We start from the raw sequence: 16,731 nt of genomic DNA, 5'->3' as shown, positions 1-16,731 counted from the left end.
TCATAGTTAACATTAGATATATAAGCTAGAAAAACGCATGTGTCTATTATATTTTTCTAGGCGTGCTTGCTTGATTTAACGTAAAGTAATATCATATTTGCTATTCATGTTACTTGTAAAAGTGTGTGGAATAAGTGAAGAGGTTCAACTTACGTACTTACATATATAAGAGACTCATACTTTGATTAGTTGATGTTATTCTCAGCTAACTTGCTGGTTTCTTTTATTTGAATAATTCAATTATAATTTATTGAATTATTATTATTACATATATATAAATAGTTGTGCCTTTTGTTAATTTTTTGTTATTTTTGCATACACCGTGCGAGTGTTTTTTAAGAAGAATAAGTTTTTTTGCAGTGATTGAAGGTGAGTCAGATCTTTAAACTTCTTTTAGAAAAAAACCCTCCCTTTAAGGGCTATTTTCTGTACATGTGTATTGTGTACCAATGTTGCTGCTCTAGGCAAATTAATTGTAACAATTTGTGTGGGTGGTTGTGCATATGTTGTAGTATTAATATTAGATAAAAGGTAAATACTCATAATAATTCTATATTGTTCTATGAGCCCTTTTTGATTTTATTTAAAAAAAAAAGAACTTCGTATTTAAATACCTATACAGAATAAACAAGGCTACTTGTAGCTTTTATAAGAGAGATACATATTATATAGTAGCTTGACAATGCATAAATAGGTAACGAGGTTTAAAGTGTGATTTGTCTGGAAAATGTTTCTAGAAGATATTTAAAATTTAAGATATCCACAAATAAAAAATACGTAACTAGTGTCTATATTTTAAACTTGATAAAATGAAATGAAAATTCGAGTTATAATGTCCTATTTTGAATTGGTAAATAATACATATTTGTTTTTATATGTAGACATGGGTATTTTTTTGAAAAATTAAAATCGTATATCAGCTACTTATTGTGTTACATAATATGTATAAGTGAACACTATATAATTTTTTTTTATATAGAATTAAAGTTAGTTTAATGAAAAAACAGATAAAGGTACACAAACAGAAATAAATTTAATTGAAATTACTTATGGATAAAGTATTTTGATAAGTTACTCAACAAAAGAACAATAAGTTTGTGGTTGGAAACCCCAGATTTGAGTAATCATCCACGATAGATTTCATCCAACTATCCAAGAAAATACACTTTTTCTTATGTATATATGCATCTAGAAATCATTTGTTAATTGATTATCTTTTATTATAAATTGTTATTTGAGTTATATATTTAATGGCATGCCCCTTCACGAAATAATACATAATTTGGCCCTCTCACCCTCTGGTTTACAAGGATTGTTAACTTTCTACACTTGAAATAACATGTAGTAAGTATATTCTACGGGTTGACACCGACATAATATAGAACAACAGAGAGGAAGTAACTAACTGTGATACTATACAAGTAATTAATTATGTATTATATATCGAATGCTATGAGCGTAGGGTATATAAAAATGGCCTTTAGTTAGGAACCTCTGATATTTTACCAAACAAACAAACAGATGCATGTATCCCAAAATTAAACCTGCATTAAAATATAAATAAAAGGAATTTTTTCATTCAAATCCTTTAATGACCGTAACTTGGTAGAGTCTTTCCAACATCCCTAATATATTAATCATCAACGTCAATTTTCTTGCCATGTGTTTAGCTATCCCTGCTCATGCAAATAATAAAGATAAATATTTAATTATATTTACGTTCTTACAATATTGAGTTTTATAAAGGTTCTGGAATTAACAAAAATACAATTAATATCATTCAAAAGACATTCATAGCATGTTTATAATATCAAGTAAACAGATCAAAAAAATACTTTCGTGTGTTGCTTTAAAACTGGGGTTTATATTTATTTCTTCATTGAGCGAGAGAGAGAGTTTGATCCGAATACCTACATATTGATATGGGTATGACCTCCTGGGAAACTAATCTATTTAATATTTCATAACTTTTTTAAAAGAAGAAACTATTTTCATTAGAGATAAGATTACTTTCTCAGAATCAAGGTTAAATTATATATTGTTTGTAGTATATGTACCTATGTAGGCACATATACCGTATACATACGCACTCCATAAAACGTTTTACCGCTTATTATTTTCCTACAATTATGTATGTATTAAAAGGCCTAAGCGCACATACTAGCTCTAGGTATTTGATATATATGTGTATATATATAAACTCTTCTAAAAACACTTGATTATCAGCATCTCTTCAAACTACAAAGCTGTACTGTATCAAAGAGTATACTCATATTCGTACATTGTACAAATATATTTATAAATATTTCGTCAAAAAATGAAAGGAGTTTATTAAGTTTTACGAATTTTAATTTCCCTTTCAAAATGCTCTACAAGGTCAGTCAAGACCTATTCATTGTCATGCATCACATTTCCCCTTCTTTTTTCCTCTTTCTTTGACCTTTCAATTCGTCATACTCTTTTCCACAATTGATAAATAATTATTATAATGCTTTGTCTATTTTGTAACTTACAAATTCTAAGGCATATTGTGTCCCGTCGGATTTTCATTGTATCTCAGAATCCTTCCACCGAAAGGAGAAAAAAAATGACCCAAAATTATATGGTACTTACTAGCTAGCCAAATACTCCCAACTGTGGAATAATTCTTCATTTCTTAGTAGGGAATGGATCAACTTAATAAAAACAGGTTCAAGTTCAACAAATCAACGTTCAGAATATATACTAAGCCTGGGATATATCCCAGACCAAGCATATTAAAAAAATTGATAACTGACAACAAAATAAATTGTCCATTATTATACATATTTAAGATATATTCAGTGTTCAAGGGTGCTACTAGCTTTAATCATTTGAAGGGCTTATACCCAAAATGATGAACACCGTAATAGTTACTTATATAAATTGGTATATAACATAAATATGATAAAAAAATTTAGAGCCTTGAGCTCCTCCCCCACCCAAAAAAAAAAAAAAAAAAAAAAAAAAAAAAAAAAAAAGAGAGAGAGAGAGGCTAGTGACACCACTAGGTACAACTATTATTTATATAGCGGGTAGTGAATAAATCTTGACCGACCTCGCATGTTGTACTTCATTTTAATTTGAATGAAATCAAATGAACTCGGACATGGTAGATATCAGAGAAAGATTTATTCAATATACATTAATGAACATTATTTGTGACTTTAGCCGCCATTGGTGTCAAGCTTAACTAGCCTACCGCTCCTTGAGGCGGATTCATTTTCCAGGCGCTTGCAATTGTGTGGTGGTTGACCGCCAGCTGCTTGGCAGTGTCCGAGATGTCATTGCGGCGCAAATCAAAGTTGCAATCTCCAACCTATTTGGTTTCATTTTTGTCCAGAGGTGAGATATATTTGGTTATATTCTTTTACAATATGTGTTGCTGAGACCAAATAGAAAACGCATTTCCAATTTTCAAACAAAATTGCTTTGTATGCTTTAGGACACTCTAATGTACATATGAGGATGTTATTTTTATTACAATTTACACCTCTCAACAATTTCTTCAAAAGTGTAGTGTTTTTGGTATCTAGCTCATTCTTCCCGGCCATGGGACTATTCTTCATTTAATTAGTAAGGAGTTGCTCATAACTTGATCAAAGCTAATTTGAGTTAAACCAATCACCCTTCAGTACTAATAAGGGAAATAATATTTAAAAAGATATACACCAGGATGCCAAAATACATTGAAAGTTATTAGGCTATTGAAAAAAGGCCTTGCAGATACCTATCAGCAGAGATGGGATTTGTGTCAGAGTGCGAGGAGAAGGAGGGAGCGAGACATATGGTATTACTGAGTTAAGACCATTTTTAATATCAGCTGCCTGTTATATGATTTTACGGATAGAAAATGAATTACTGCAATAGACAAGAAACCATTTGCACTAAAAAAAAATACATCCACTTTAGTTACTAGCTATTAGTGGATACTATCATTTCATTTTTACCAATTAATATTTCTTATATATTGTATGTATATTTTATTAGTGATAGAACGTTGGGCATTTGTCTGATCTAATCTACGATATAATACTTATCAACTAATAATTTTCGTCGTAAATTGATTAGCTACCCAATTAATTTACCAAAAATCTAATTCAAATTCAATCATTGCCAATCATAATTATCATTAAAAGGGAATTTATTAATTATGTTCCATACCATTTGTTGATTGTAATTTATACCAACAGCTTGTACAAAATCTCAACTTCAACAAATCATACAAATACATTTATGTCGCTAACAATTACACGTTTTGTATTAGTTGTAGCTTGTACAAGTTGCTACCAAAAAATAAGATGAAGAATTTACAAAACATTGGGTAAAGATAATACAAAAAATATGCTCGAAACATTAATAGCGTAATTTGAAAATCGTAATTGATATCAAGTGCATATAAATATCTAGGAACTCAAATGTTGGCCACATTCGAGATCCACTGCTTCTTCACTAAACTGTACGGGTCTGTATCAAGAGCATGAACGAACTAAAAAAATATATATTATTCACAAGGAGTATATATACTATGTTATTTTTTATTAAATAATATTATCATTCCGGGAGTTGTATTATTTTGCCAAAAGACAGCTCCACTATCTTTCGCTTTGTTTACAAACGAATAAATGTAAACAACTCTTATGTATTAGTTTGTGTTTGGTAATCTAAGTTTTCCATGATAGACGTCAATTTGTTCAATGTTTGTCTAAAAGTCTAAATTGTCTAAAATGTTTCGCTACGTTAATGCGAAACACAAAAAACACACAGGACATGAAAGATTTTGGGTAGTTACTCTGCTGTAAAAAAAATCTTCAACATTTTCATATTTTGGAGAGGTTATTTAAATTTAATGAAATTTTCTATAATCATATACTTACTACGGAAGTCTCCCCTCCCCATACAATTTTTATAGGGAAATATAGTTCTAATGTTGATAACATTATGAATATGTAACTATTTATTATAGACAGTTTAATTCAGCAAGTTAGTTTATTACTAATGTTGTTTCCGTATCCTGCAATTATATAATGCTAGAAAGGTTAAAAGTCCAAAAAGAGTTAAAAAGATTAAGTTACATGATATGATTAACTGTATTATTTTTTCATTTTATTATAATAATATAAAAAATGTCAGCAAATTACTTATAATAAGGAAAAAAATATAAATATTTTTGATTAAATTCAATATTATTGAACGAATTCATTACTCCTCAATAACTTCCAGAGAGTGATATTTTAGAAGTAACCAATCGTCATATCTAAAGGTAATTGATTCATCATATTATGTACATTGTATACATACAGTATAGGTTGTAATATCATAGGGTATGTGATCAGAACACAAACGACATTAAACATAATACATCAAATGATAATCATATTTGCGTATGTTTTTCTAGGACGATGATCATAATTGAGAGCTCAGCTGTTTGTCTCCTCTACGGGGGAAGGACAAGAGAGTACATTGTTCATGATTAGTTAATTACTTGTTTGTACGATGTTTAATTGTGTAGTAAGTAGGTATTTGAACAAAAGATATATATTACCAATGCTGAAAGGCGTCCAGTCGTCATCCTTCGATAAAGACGCCTGATAGGCGATTATTAAAATTATAGGCGCCTGTTATATTCTACAAGCACATATAGGCTATGGCTGCCTAGGCTTTTATGTATCTGATGATTCTCCCTCCAAAATTATATAACAGGCAGCTAATGTATTATTTATTAAGTGAATAGTACCAACGGCGTTACTAACAAACATACAAAATTGTTGTCCGATGTCAATTTCTTAGATTATTAGATTCTTAGATCAATCAGCAATCTGAAAATTGATTGGTAGACATTGAATTAGCTCTTTTTCAGTTGTAAACAATCATTATAGTTCCAGACTTGGGAAAAATGGGATAACTATCAATTTTGGGCCTTTTTTTGGTTTCTTTTTGAAGGAAAGGTTGTAAGGGTGATTTTGTCAGCTCTAAGGCCCATAACTATAGCCACCTCTAGACTACAACTTTTATTCATGTAGATTTTCAGTACTTATATCTACATAATGTATGGACGAGTATATAATTATTTGAGTTAATATCGTTTTAAAGACAATTTGAGTTTTGAAAGAGTACAAGTCTTAATTACTAATTTTCTTAATCTTGGTTTATGTTTGTCAGGCGGGGTAAATATTAGAAAAATATCTGCAATTTTATCGAGTTCATATCTTGGATCTTCATTTCTTTCATCAAGGAAAAAAGGAAATACATTGATCATAAAGAACATTTGTCTTCTTCCTATACTTATTTTTCTTGTATTACAGATGTCGTATCCACCTCCTGCAGAGCCAATCAATGGAAACGGAGCCCCTCCACAAGGAGGCTATGGATATCCACCACAAACTTCTAGCTATCCTCCTAGTGGAGCATCATCAGGTCATCATCCCACGCCTCCTACGCATGAAACAAGTGTACGAGTCTCAACAGATCCTACTCCTGGTACACATGTTACACAAATTCAATTAGATATTGGTTACTTTAAAACCATACCTGGAATTATCAAAATCGTGGAATTAGTGAGTAGATTATAGCTTTATTTTCATTGCATATGTATGTAAAGAGACTGTTCAAATGTATTAAAGTGGTTACGCGTAAGCAGTTACTTGAACATTGTGTTTACTTTATATTTTTATAATAATTATCAAATTACAAATTGTTATCCAATACCCCATCGGATTGAGTTTGTAACTATTTATATTGGCTACGACAAAACTCTTAAATTGAGTTTTAAAATTTTTAAGTAAGTTCATAAATTAATTATTATTTGATACATGGATGTTTGAGATGTTCTAATATGGTCGCAGTAAACAAAAGAGAATTCCATTAGATTGTATGGACATGTGTAAGTATATTTGGGCGTAAAATAAAACACTTATTTTTGAAAATTCATTCGAAGGATTCATTTAAAGTATGAAAACCTACCTACAATGTAAAAACACCTCATTTTACCTTTTTTTTCTATATCTAAACTCACTATTTCTTATAACTCCCCCACATATACATATATGTGTTCATAAAACAGTTGTTTCAACTCGGATACATTCATTCATATCGAAGATTTGCTGTTTTTTCAATGAATTATACTGATTCATTTAATAATTATTTCTTTTTAAATGAACAAATCAAACATTTTGGAGGACTGATTAGGTTCATTCTTATTAACACCTACATTCACATTATATTTACTACAGTACACAACTTCAAATAAATATTCATACTATTTATGTAGGTATAAGGATTTCTTATACCTAGATGAAATAGTAATATCTGTTGCTATTTGTCAATTTGTTATAAAACTTCATTTTTATTTATACATATTTTTATTTTATTAAGGTTCTTGGAGTTCTATGTATGATCTTGGCATCCCCAGCAAGAACTTTTGGGTAAGTCATTAATAATAACTGTAAATGTATAAATAAATATGTTTAAAAATTTATTGAAATTACTATATTATGTAGATAATCTTCAATAATTATCAGAGCATAAAATTTTTGTTTATGATCTTGCATTCTTTGATTCATTCCATGAATATTTTTTTATGAGTAAAATTCAATACATGCAAACTTGTCTAATAACAGATATGTCATAATTAGGGATGTAAAATTTGTTTAAATCTTCGTGAGTGTAAATAAAAATAAAAGTATAAGTTGGCAACTTTGATAGACGACATATCTGCTGACAGAGATACCAATAACAATAGTTAGTGATGTAAATCGTGTTTATTTTTTATTTGGCTCGTTGTGTTGGAATCGGTAATATGACGAATGAATTTTCTTTTTCTGAGGTCTTTTCATTATTATCTAACTCCTTAGTAGTGAACTTCCTTTCCTAATACATTCAACTATACTCAAACCTGATTAAACATTCGTCTATGTTCATAAAAGACGGAGAGTAAACTTGAATATTTGTTGCGGAATTATAATTGTAAGTCCTTGAGAATTGAGTAATTAGTTTTGACAGTCGAGGTTAAGAGTGGATGAGAAATCAAGTCGTAATAGATACAAAGAAAACAAGAGGGACACTTTTTTTTCAACCAACTAGACTTTTTTTCTTTTTTTCTTTAAGTAGAATAGTTTTGAAAAGAAATATATTTAATTGAATTAAACAAATCGTCTAATGACTAATGTCTTAAAGAATTATAGGAACTTTTTATTGACTTAAAATAAATTGATAAACCAAGAACATATTTTTTTTTCTCTTTAAAGCGTTACTCAATTGTTTTAATTATTCCTTATGTCATTTTAAACTAATCTACTCTTAAAAACGTCCCTTAATTGGTAAAAAAAAGGAAGGAAGAAAAAGTGCATATTCCATGTATTTAGTATTATTTGCATAATGTAACAAGTTTTAAAATATAGTACCTTTATCAAAGAACAAATATTTATTGAGTAAAATAAGTCCTAAAGTTAGAAGCAATACAGATCTTTTCTTCCAAAGGAAGGGAAAAAAGGGACGCAAATTAATTGATGATTTGGTAATCACGTTATTATCAACAATAGTTGGATTATTTTTAATTTAATTTGTAGGGAATCATTTACAGCTTAACAAGAGTAATTCGAGTTTAACCAATCAACGTTTAGATTACTACCAGTAATAAGGCGATAGCTGAGTATTTGATAGGGGAAAAAATACACAAGAGTTTACGACGGACTTTTTGGAATAAACAAAAATACTATGTATCAAGGTGACTATATATTAAGGTGAGACAGCAAGGAAATTCTACGCTTGTGTTTTTTTCAATATCAAGAGAAGAAGGAATATTTAATGACGTCACTGTTGAGGGACATGGCACCCTGTCCCATATAATTATAAAGTATTAATTTTAAAATCCAGACTTAATTCATTCAAGGCAACACAAATTAAGTAAATAAATATAATACAAATTCATTTATAGTACAAAATGGTAAACTTAGGAACATGCCAAAAAGTATAAAAATCAAAAATATTTAACATATATTAATATCTATAAAAGTAAATTCTTTCCAATACTTATTTCGATTGTTAAGGAAATTGACGATATCCTTGCTTGATACTTTATAGAATAATAAAATCAATTTCAGAATTAATTATTTAAAAAGACTAACATTAATTTGCATATGAATAATAATGAATAACTTTAAACGTCCTTCTAACTTCCATTTCATCGAAACAAAGAACCGACATACGCTCTTGATATTCTTCTAAAATAATATTTTTTTTCAGAGATAATTTTGATTTTGTAAAAAGATTTCTTGAGTCTGGCAACTGGGCAATGGAAGAAGTTTCCTAGAACGTAAATGTTCAAAAGTTCGAGAACTAATGCTTCGTAAGATGAGGGCAGTCGTTACATCCTCTTATGAGTATCCTCGATTGAAATTCTTCTACCTCTTTTCTAGGGGGGGTCCTTATTAAATTTTGTATAAACTTCTTTGAGTTTAGTAACTTGGACTTGGTTTTAAACCAATACTATTCCCTTTTCGTCAAAGAAGGTTATTTTTGCAATTTTTTGCATTTGTGCTCCCAAAAAAACAATGGCCCATTTGCTTCCTCTCACTGGACTCCTTTTTCTAATTTGTAAACATGAATCTGAGTGCTTTGCGTCCTGGTCAAAGGCTCTTGTTGGGACTCAGTGATCCCACTACAAATTTCCATCTGCCCTTCATTATCAGTCTCTTTTTCCGTGTCCTTACTGGTTTCCTTACTTGCTTCCAATAGTTGTTTCACAAGTTCTTTCTTTTTGCGAGTATCTTCACGAATATCTCTGGAGGATTTGGGTTCATCTGAACTGGGAGAAGCATAGGGAATATGGAGTGAGGGGACTGCATCACTTTTTAATTTCTTCCTGGCCTTGAAGTCAAGAAGCTCAGCCTGGAGATTCCGCTCAAAATAAATGGATGTAAAATGCCTATCACAAATCTTACCATTCTTAATATTAATTGGTTCTTTTCTCCTGCAGACTGAGATTTAAAGACGCTGGAACATAAACATTTTCTGAAAAAATGCAAAATATAGGGCATCCTGTGGATTGGGACAGCAATGCATGGCAAAAATACGCTTTGAACCTCGAGATGATGCCATTTTTGCTTAACAAATCCAAATTAGTGCACTTCACTTCAATGAAATTATCTGACCTACCGTAACAGTGACGTCACTACGTCAGCTGAGTCAGCTAATGCTAACTAAACTTCCTTATCAGACCCTTGTTGCCTCGCCTTTATATATTGTCACCTTGCTATGTATTTTCTATTCAGTTGCTTTCGCCAGATGGCTCTTCTTGATTTAAAGCAGCTGATTCTACGTATTTATGGTTTCTTAAGAAATATCAATACGCATACATGTAAATCCAGTGATTTTTTTAGCTGACCCGTTAACTTGTAATTGGTAGTATAAAGAAGGAATTTTATTACCCTTAAAAGTTATCATATGTGTTTATCTTTGACATCAAGTAGTATTTAATTGAAGTGGTAAGTTTAAAAAAAAAGTCATTTAGATGAAGTTTAATCAATATTTCTTAGCAATTTGTCCATTTTATTTAATAGAGATATCAACTATGAGCCCAAATATTGTGTGACCTTCCATTATGATTCAATATGTGATATTTGCAAAAAACTGTTAACACTAGAAAGTATATAAATAAGCAACCATAAACTTTTTTACTAAAATTTGTAGTTATTCAAAGATGATTATATACCCACATTAACCCACAAAAATAACAAAGTTTACCCCGAGGATGAGTATTGATTACGTTTGTGTAGAGTGACGCTTCACATTGCATAATAAATTAACAGTGGAGACAGATTATTTCCTCAACCAACGAAGTTATATTTTTATCTCTTTTTATTTGTCTGTTAATCACCAGGATTACAGCAAAAGTTACTACTATGATGAACAATTTTCAAAATGATGAGGTCATAGAAAATTATGATCTGTAATTAAATTCTTGATCATAATGAAAAAGGGAAAAAAAACTTCATGAGTTAATATCAAAACTAATTGTCTCTTTAAAGTAATATAATGTTTCCATATTTCCACCTTTCGTACTGACATAAATTTGATCTGAAAAGTCTAGACCGTTATAATTTTTGTCGGACCGAAATAATTCGGTCCTTCAAAGAAGTAGGGTCTGGATCGGTCACATAGAAGAAAACGATCTTGATCGGTCTCAACAAAATTAACAAAATCAGTCTTGATCTGTATCATTTAAAATTGGGATTAATTGCTAATGGTATCATGAGTGTTTCAAAATTGGGACCACCAGTACAATGACGTTATACAAAATTTAAACTGTTTTCACAAACTCCATATTCAGGAAATGAAGCAATTTTAGGACTTATAGTAAAGTATAGAATTTTTTTTTTATGTATACAAAAATACAAAAAAATTTCCTTTTTTTAAATCTATTTATCTTTTTAGATATTATGTATAATATAAATACAATTCTGTCACACGTTTTGAAATGTAACCAAAAAGTTAAAATTCGAAAACGATTAAATTTTATTTACAGTTTGAGACCACTGTCTCGATCAAAATATTTGTCCAAATCAGTCTAGAAAATTTATTTAAGACCTAACCGAAAAAAAATCGATCTCGACCGGATCTGAACAGTAATAACTTTTGTATCTCAAGGATTATGTAATATGTATTACAAATATGAATTTCTCATAGACAAGTTTATTTTAAAATCAGTTTTAAGTGGGTGTTATGTTATTTTTAAAGCAACATGAAATGGTGTTAAAGAAACTATACATTGACATTATACATACATACAAATGTTTAAAATCCATTTAAAAGGAAATGTGTTGGATTATTTTGAAATGTTGATATTTTGAAAATCATAAAAGAACGCCATTTTTCTACTTCATTATGTTTAAAATAGGAACAACTTTTCTTTTATAACTGTTCATTTAGTGGTATTTTACAACAAAATGCCCATAAAATTCAGCTGCCAATTGTCAATACGTCATTAACGTATGAAAATTTTAGTCTGATGAGATTGTTCTATAAAAAATGATTATCTAGGTCGGAGTTAAGTTTTGAGGCGATTTAAAATTTTAATAATTAGTCAACAAATAAATGAAATATTTTTATCCTTTTCCGGACAACCCCAGTACATATTTATATAAAATGGTTTGGTGAAGCACTCTGTAGAAATACGACTAAATGAAAAGTTCTATATAAGTAAATGTTCCTTTTCCATTCAGGAAATCAGGAAATAATGTCTAATCCATTTGTTACTTTGTATTTTAGAAATAGTCTAAAGAACATATAATGAAATTCAATTTCCATTCAAAAACGGAAATTTTTTGGCTAAAGTAATATCATATTAATACAAAATGGATGGTGGATTCGAGCAGTCCACTGAAAATTTTAATATGCCTACTTTAAATATTCGTCCAGCTGGAATATATTTTTATCTATTTCACTTGGAAAATATTCGAATGGGTTATTCTTTAACAGGTAACATCTTCTGAATTATTTAAAAAAGAAAAGAAAAAAATCAATTCAAGGTCTGAAAGGTGGATGTTATTTAAAAAAAAAAGCATATATTTACAAAGGCAATTGTATGTATTTTATTTTTAAATATTATATAATATATTTTTTTTATTTCCATCCTTGATTAAAACCTCAATATTCTATAGCTATATCTATAGTGGAAATAAATATGGTATTTATTTATATGGGGAAGGTCAGAATCATTGGTTTTTATTTGTGGTCGTCACTTCCTTTATCATCACTCTCCTCTGGACCTTTTTCTACTTCCTTCAATTAAGAGAAAGTATCAAAAATAATCTACCATTTAGTTGGTTAAAATTGGTAAGCAGTGTGTATATATATTGTGTTATGGGAGCAGTGAAATTTTTCCTGAAGGTTATATGTTTTCTACATATAATAAGCCGTTCATGAGATTTGTGCAATTTATTGAAGTTATATTTTCTTGTTACACCCTAATGATACGTAAAAAGTTGATCAATATGCAATGGGCATTAAATTTGGCTTAGATGTTCTAAAACCTTAGAAGTATGCATGAAAAGTACAGCTTATTGTTCATAAATTTATGTTATTTCACTGCCACCTATTGTTTTGTTAACATGAGTCATCGCATAAGATTTATTATTTTATTTGCAGGAGTATTTTTATACCTTGATAACAACTATACTCTATATCATTGCCTTTATTGTTATATTGGAAGGCTTTGGCTATTGTCCTGGAGCTACGACGTGCGACACTCGGATTGCAGCTGGGGTAAATAATTATTTATTGTACAAATCGTATCACTGGAAACTTAACCTATTTTTTCTTTATCATCATTCAAATTTTTAGTCATTTGCAATATTCAATTCAATAGCCTACGGAATAGGAACCTTTCTTCTTCATCAAGAGTACCGATCACAACAGATGTGATCCTTGGAGAAGAGGGTGTAATGGAATGAATCTTTTAAAAAAAATTCTATCTCCTGGCTGTGCCATACAGAGCAACACTGAAACAAGTTATCCTCTATTCCATAATTATTCCTCTAACTCACATTTGTATATAATAAGTAGCTTGAGTTTTGTTTGTGCCTAGGTACATATTTATGATTTTACGAGTCTATCAAATTAATAATACGGGATTTAATTTAAGTATGTTTATAACTTGAAATATAATTTTTCTGAGAAAAACGCAGAATTAAATTTATTCATTTTAATTATATACATAGATGATTAAAATAATCCATCTCAAAATCCATTTTCAGGGCTATAAAATTTTAAAATTGTTTTTGTAGAAATTTTTAATCTTACTACATAATGTAATAAGTTTTATGACTAGGAATTTAAAAATTGGCGAAATCCTCGTGAACATACATTTAAAAATATAATATACATATATCTCTTGGTAATTTGCAATACAATATTACTCTTATTAATAATTATTTCTCTATATTTTGGAAATTCAAACGTTTTAACTAACAAAAAGAGCTAAATGTATATAATCTATACTTTTTATAGTGATTTGTTATCAGCAGCAGAAGGGTATAAAATATGTCCTAGAAAGTTGTCGTGGGTTTTTTTAGTTGGCAATCTGAAATAATAATGATAACAGCTTTGGCAAATAAGAAAACTGTTATCATTATCATTTTATTCTTGAAAACAGAACATTTAAGTATAAAGTAATAAGTAGTATGTGTGCATCAGGGGAGTCGCTAGCTTCCATCATTGGGGGGGGTTGTAGCCCCAAAAATTATCAACACCATTATATAATTGATTATATAAATAGTTTTATTTTATATATATACTAGCTGAGGGTACCCGGGTTGCGGGGGTGAATAGAAATAAAAAGTGAAAGTAGAAGAAGAGAAACAGAGAGAGGGATGTAGAAAAATACAGAGGAAGAAGTAAAGAATTAAAGACAGAGAGAAGGAAAAACAATTTTTTTTTTGGTCAAAAAAAAGCTCTTAATGACCTTGGAAAGCCCAAAAACTATCAGCGGAGTATGTTTAGTTATTTTATGCGTCTACTTGCTATATTTTAGTCTGATCTGACCATTTTGGATTCTTACTTTAATCTTTTAGGCAAGAATTATTCCAATGTCAATCTTCAATTCTAAACTAAGTCCATCAAAGCAGATTTTTTTTTTAAAGTCCCCCCTAAATATATATTCCTGGAGACACCCCATGATGTTAGTGTTACTAGTGCTGGGAATTGTGACTCTTTTTAGTGAATTGAATCACTTGAATCAGTTCAATAAAAAAATCGTTCGATAGATCCGTTCTCTGAATCAGTTATAAGATGCCCCCCCCCCATCCAATAAAAATAACTTTCTACTATTTTTCAGAATGATTCAAACTGATATTTAAAAAAGCCTGTATTTAATCAATATAGAAAAATTTTGATTTATTAAATTGTAACGGAAAAATTGTTTACTATTAGATATAAATTTATTTAATATATATAGAATATACATAAAAAATATTGTGGATCATTGATTACTACATTACGGTATTCATTCGGATCGAACTGCATTTAATCCAAATAAGTATTAAGTAATACAAGCTGGCTTGGCTTTAGTTGGACTTAAACAATTTCTGCGTTTAGAGATTATTTGTCCTATCTTACAGAAGATACGTTCCGATGGGACAGATGTAACAATATTGCATAGTCTTTTTTTTCAAAAATTCATCAAGTCTAGGCTCAATAATCCGTCGACTTTGCGACCAGACTAGAGGGTCTGAAGTTCTTGATAATAAAGATTATGTTATAAAAGTAAGAACTTCTAAAATTGCATCTGAAGAGGCATTATAATATTCCAAAGTCTAGTTTTAACTAATTCGAAATTGGACGTCCTCAATGAATATGAATTTGAACGGACGAAACAAGCTTAGGAGGTTTTAAATCCCTATTCCTAATGTTATTCTATAGATTTTTTCTAATATATATGTATATATATATATATAATAATATTTTGAAATTTGGCGCTTTTGTTCGTTGGCTAGGGTAATTCGCCTCTTCTACCTCCTTTCAATTGCCATGTATTTCTCGAAGCATAGGGATTAGGGATGCCATTGAATAGAAATGGAAGGGCGTCGAGGCTGCCCCCAAAAAGAGTGCCCGGTAAAATTATTGTTAAAAAGGTTGGGGTAATATAGTTGCGTCATAATATTCGGGCAAGCAAACTATTGAATAATATAAAAAAATCCATCTTATATACTATAATCAAAGTTGCCAATCCTGTAGAGAAACGCGTACAAGAAAGCCTATTTGGAAACTGTAATGAATGCTCTTTAAAATATTACGTAAATTTTGGAATTGCGTCAATGTTAATTTTTTGATTTCTAGCATCAAGTTAAGAGACGAAAGAATGGCCCCAATCCCTTATAAGAATCAGGAACAGATCGATTTCTTATCATCGTTTTATACTTGGCTCAAGTCATAGCAAGATATGTCTCTTAACAAGAAAGGACTGTCTTCCAAAACATTATTGGGTGCCTCACAAACATAGGGACTGGCTGTACTATCCAATTATCTTTTAAATGAGACAGAAGCCAAGTTTATTTTATTACGGAAGAGCAATTCTGACCCACTTGAGAGGCGCTTTGAATGGTATAGACAGCTTGGGCTAGGAAACTATTTCTTAAGTTGTCGACAGTTTCTTGAAAGGGAAAAGAAAATCAGAATTTACTTCTCTCCGCGATACTTTATTGAACAACAAAAATGTAGTAGACGCAAATAACATTCAAGTTGATAAAACAGAATTTCTTCGTATGATATCAAATTTTGAATTGTCAAATTGCAGACAAGTTGAAGGGGGGAATATATTCTACTATATTGGTGTATATATCGCTAATACGATATTCAAAAAAGGAGTAAATGAATGTTGTAGGGATATACTTAGTTCTTCTAATGATCTTACTATTTCAATCGATGAAAATGGTAGCCATCAAATTATTGATTCTTTATTTAATGAACTTAATAGGGTTGGACTTGTGAGACCGAGTGATTTTATGCTTGTGACTGTAGTTCATATTTATAATTTACTAAAGTTTATATTTAATTGTGATTTTATAAAAAATTGTCTTTTTTCTTATAAAAATCCCAGAAATGTATTTATATCTTGTCTAAAAGAAATTCTGATGTGAAATGGATAATCTACAGCAAGTGTGCCAATGGCAATTTTTTTTGCTTTTAAATTGTTTGATTTATTTTCAAAAAAAATAT

The 16,731-nt window shown here is 29.8% G+C and overlaps 1 protein-coding gene across 3 annotated transcripts; it reads left to right on the top strand.

Moving 5' to 3' along the window:
• On the top strand, positions 1–13,698 carry LOC121114808 (plasmolipin). Of its 3 annotated transcripts, XM_071887241.1 has the most exons (7): positions 105–369; positions 6,181–6,261; positions 6,324–6,575; positions 7,393–7,442; positions 12,678–12,852; positions 13,165–13,281; positions 13,360–13,698. In XM_071887241.1, exons 3-7 carry the CDS (start codon positions 6,324–6,326, stop codon positions 13,438–13,440), a joined length of 675 nt encoding a protein of 224 aa, XP_071743342.1. In that variant the 5' UTR covers positions 105–369; positions 6,181–6,261; the 3' UTR covers positions 13,441–13,698. The 3 variants fall into 3 exon arrangements, with proteins under 3 accessions (XP_040564822.1, XP_071743342.1, XP_071743343.1); XM_040708888.2 differs by lacking the exon at positions 6,181–6,261 and having other exon boundaries at positions 1–369; XM_071887242.1 differs by lacking the exons at positions 105–369; positions 6,181–6,261 and adding an exon at positions 5,259–5,281.
• Positions 13,699–16,731: the final 3,033 nt, after the last annotated feature.

The sequence above is a fragment of the Lepeophtheirus salmonis genome, chromosome 3, assembly GCF_016086655.4.
Source record: "Lepeophtheirus salmonis chromosome 3, UVic_Lsal_1.4, whole genome shotgun sequence".
In the NCBI taxonomy this organism is placed as follows: Eukaryota; Metazoa; Arthropoda; class Copepoda; order Siphonostomatoida; family Caligidae; genus Lepeophtheirus; species Lepeophtheirus salmonis.
This window is presented reverse-complemented; position numbering and strand designations above follow the sequence as displayed.

Excerpts from the sequence above, each read along its gene's own strand:
- LOC121114808 (XM_040708888.2), top strand. The coding sequence starts at position 6,324 with ATGTCGTATCCACCTCCTGCAGAGCCAATCAATGGAAACGGAGCCCCT. Across the intron at positions 7,443-12,677 it reads TCCCCAGCAAGAACTTTTGG|CTATATCTATAGTGGAAATA; the intron begins GTAAGTCATTAA and ends AATATTCTATAG. Across the intron at positions 12,853-13,164 it reads CATTTAGTTGGTTAAAATTG|GAGTATTTTTATACCTTGAT; the intron begins GTAAGCAGTGTG and ends TTTTATTTGCAG.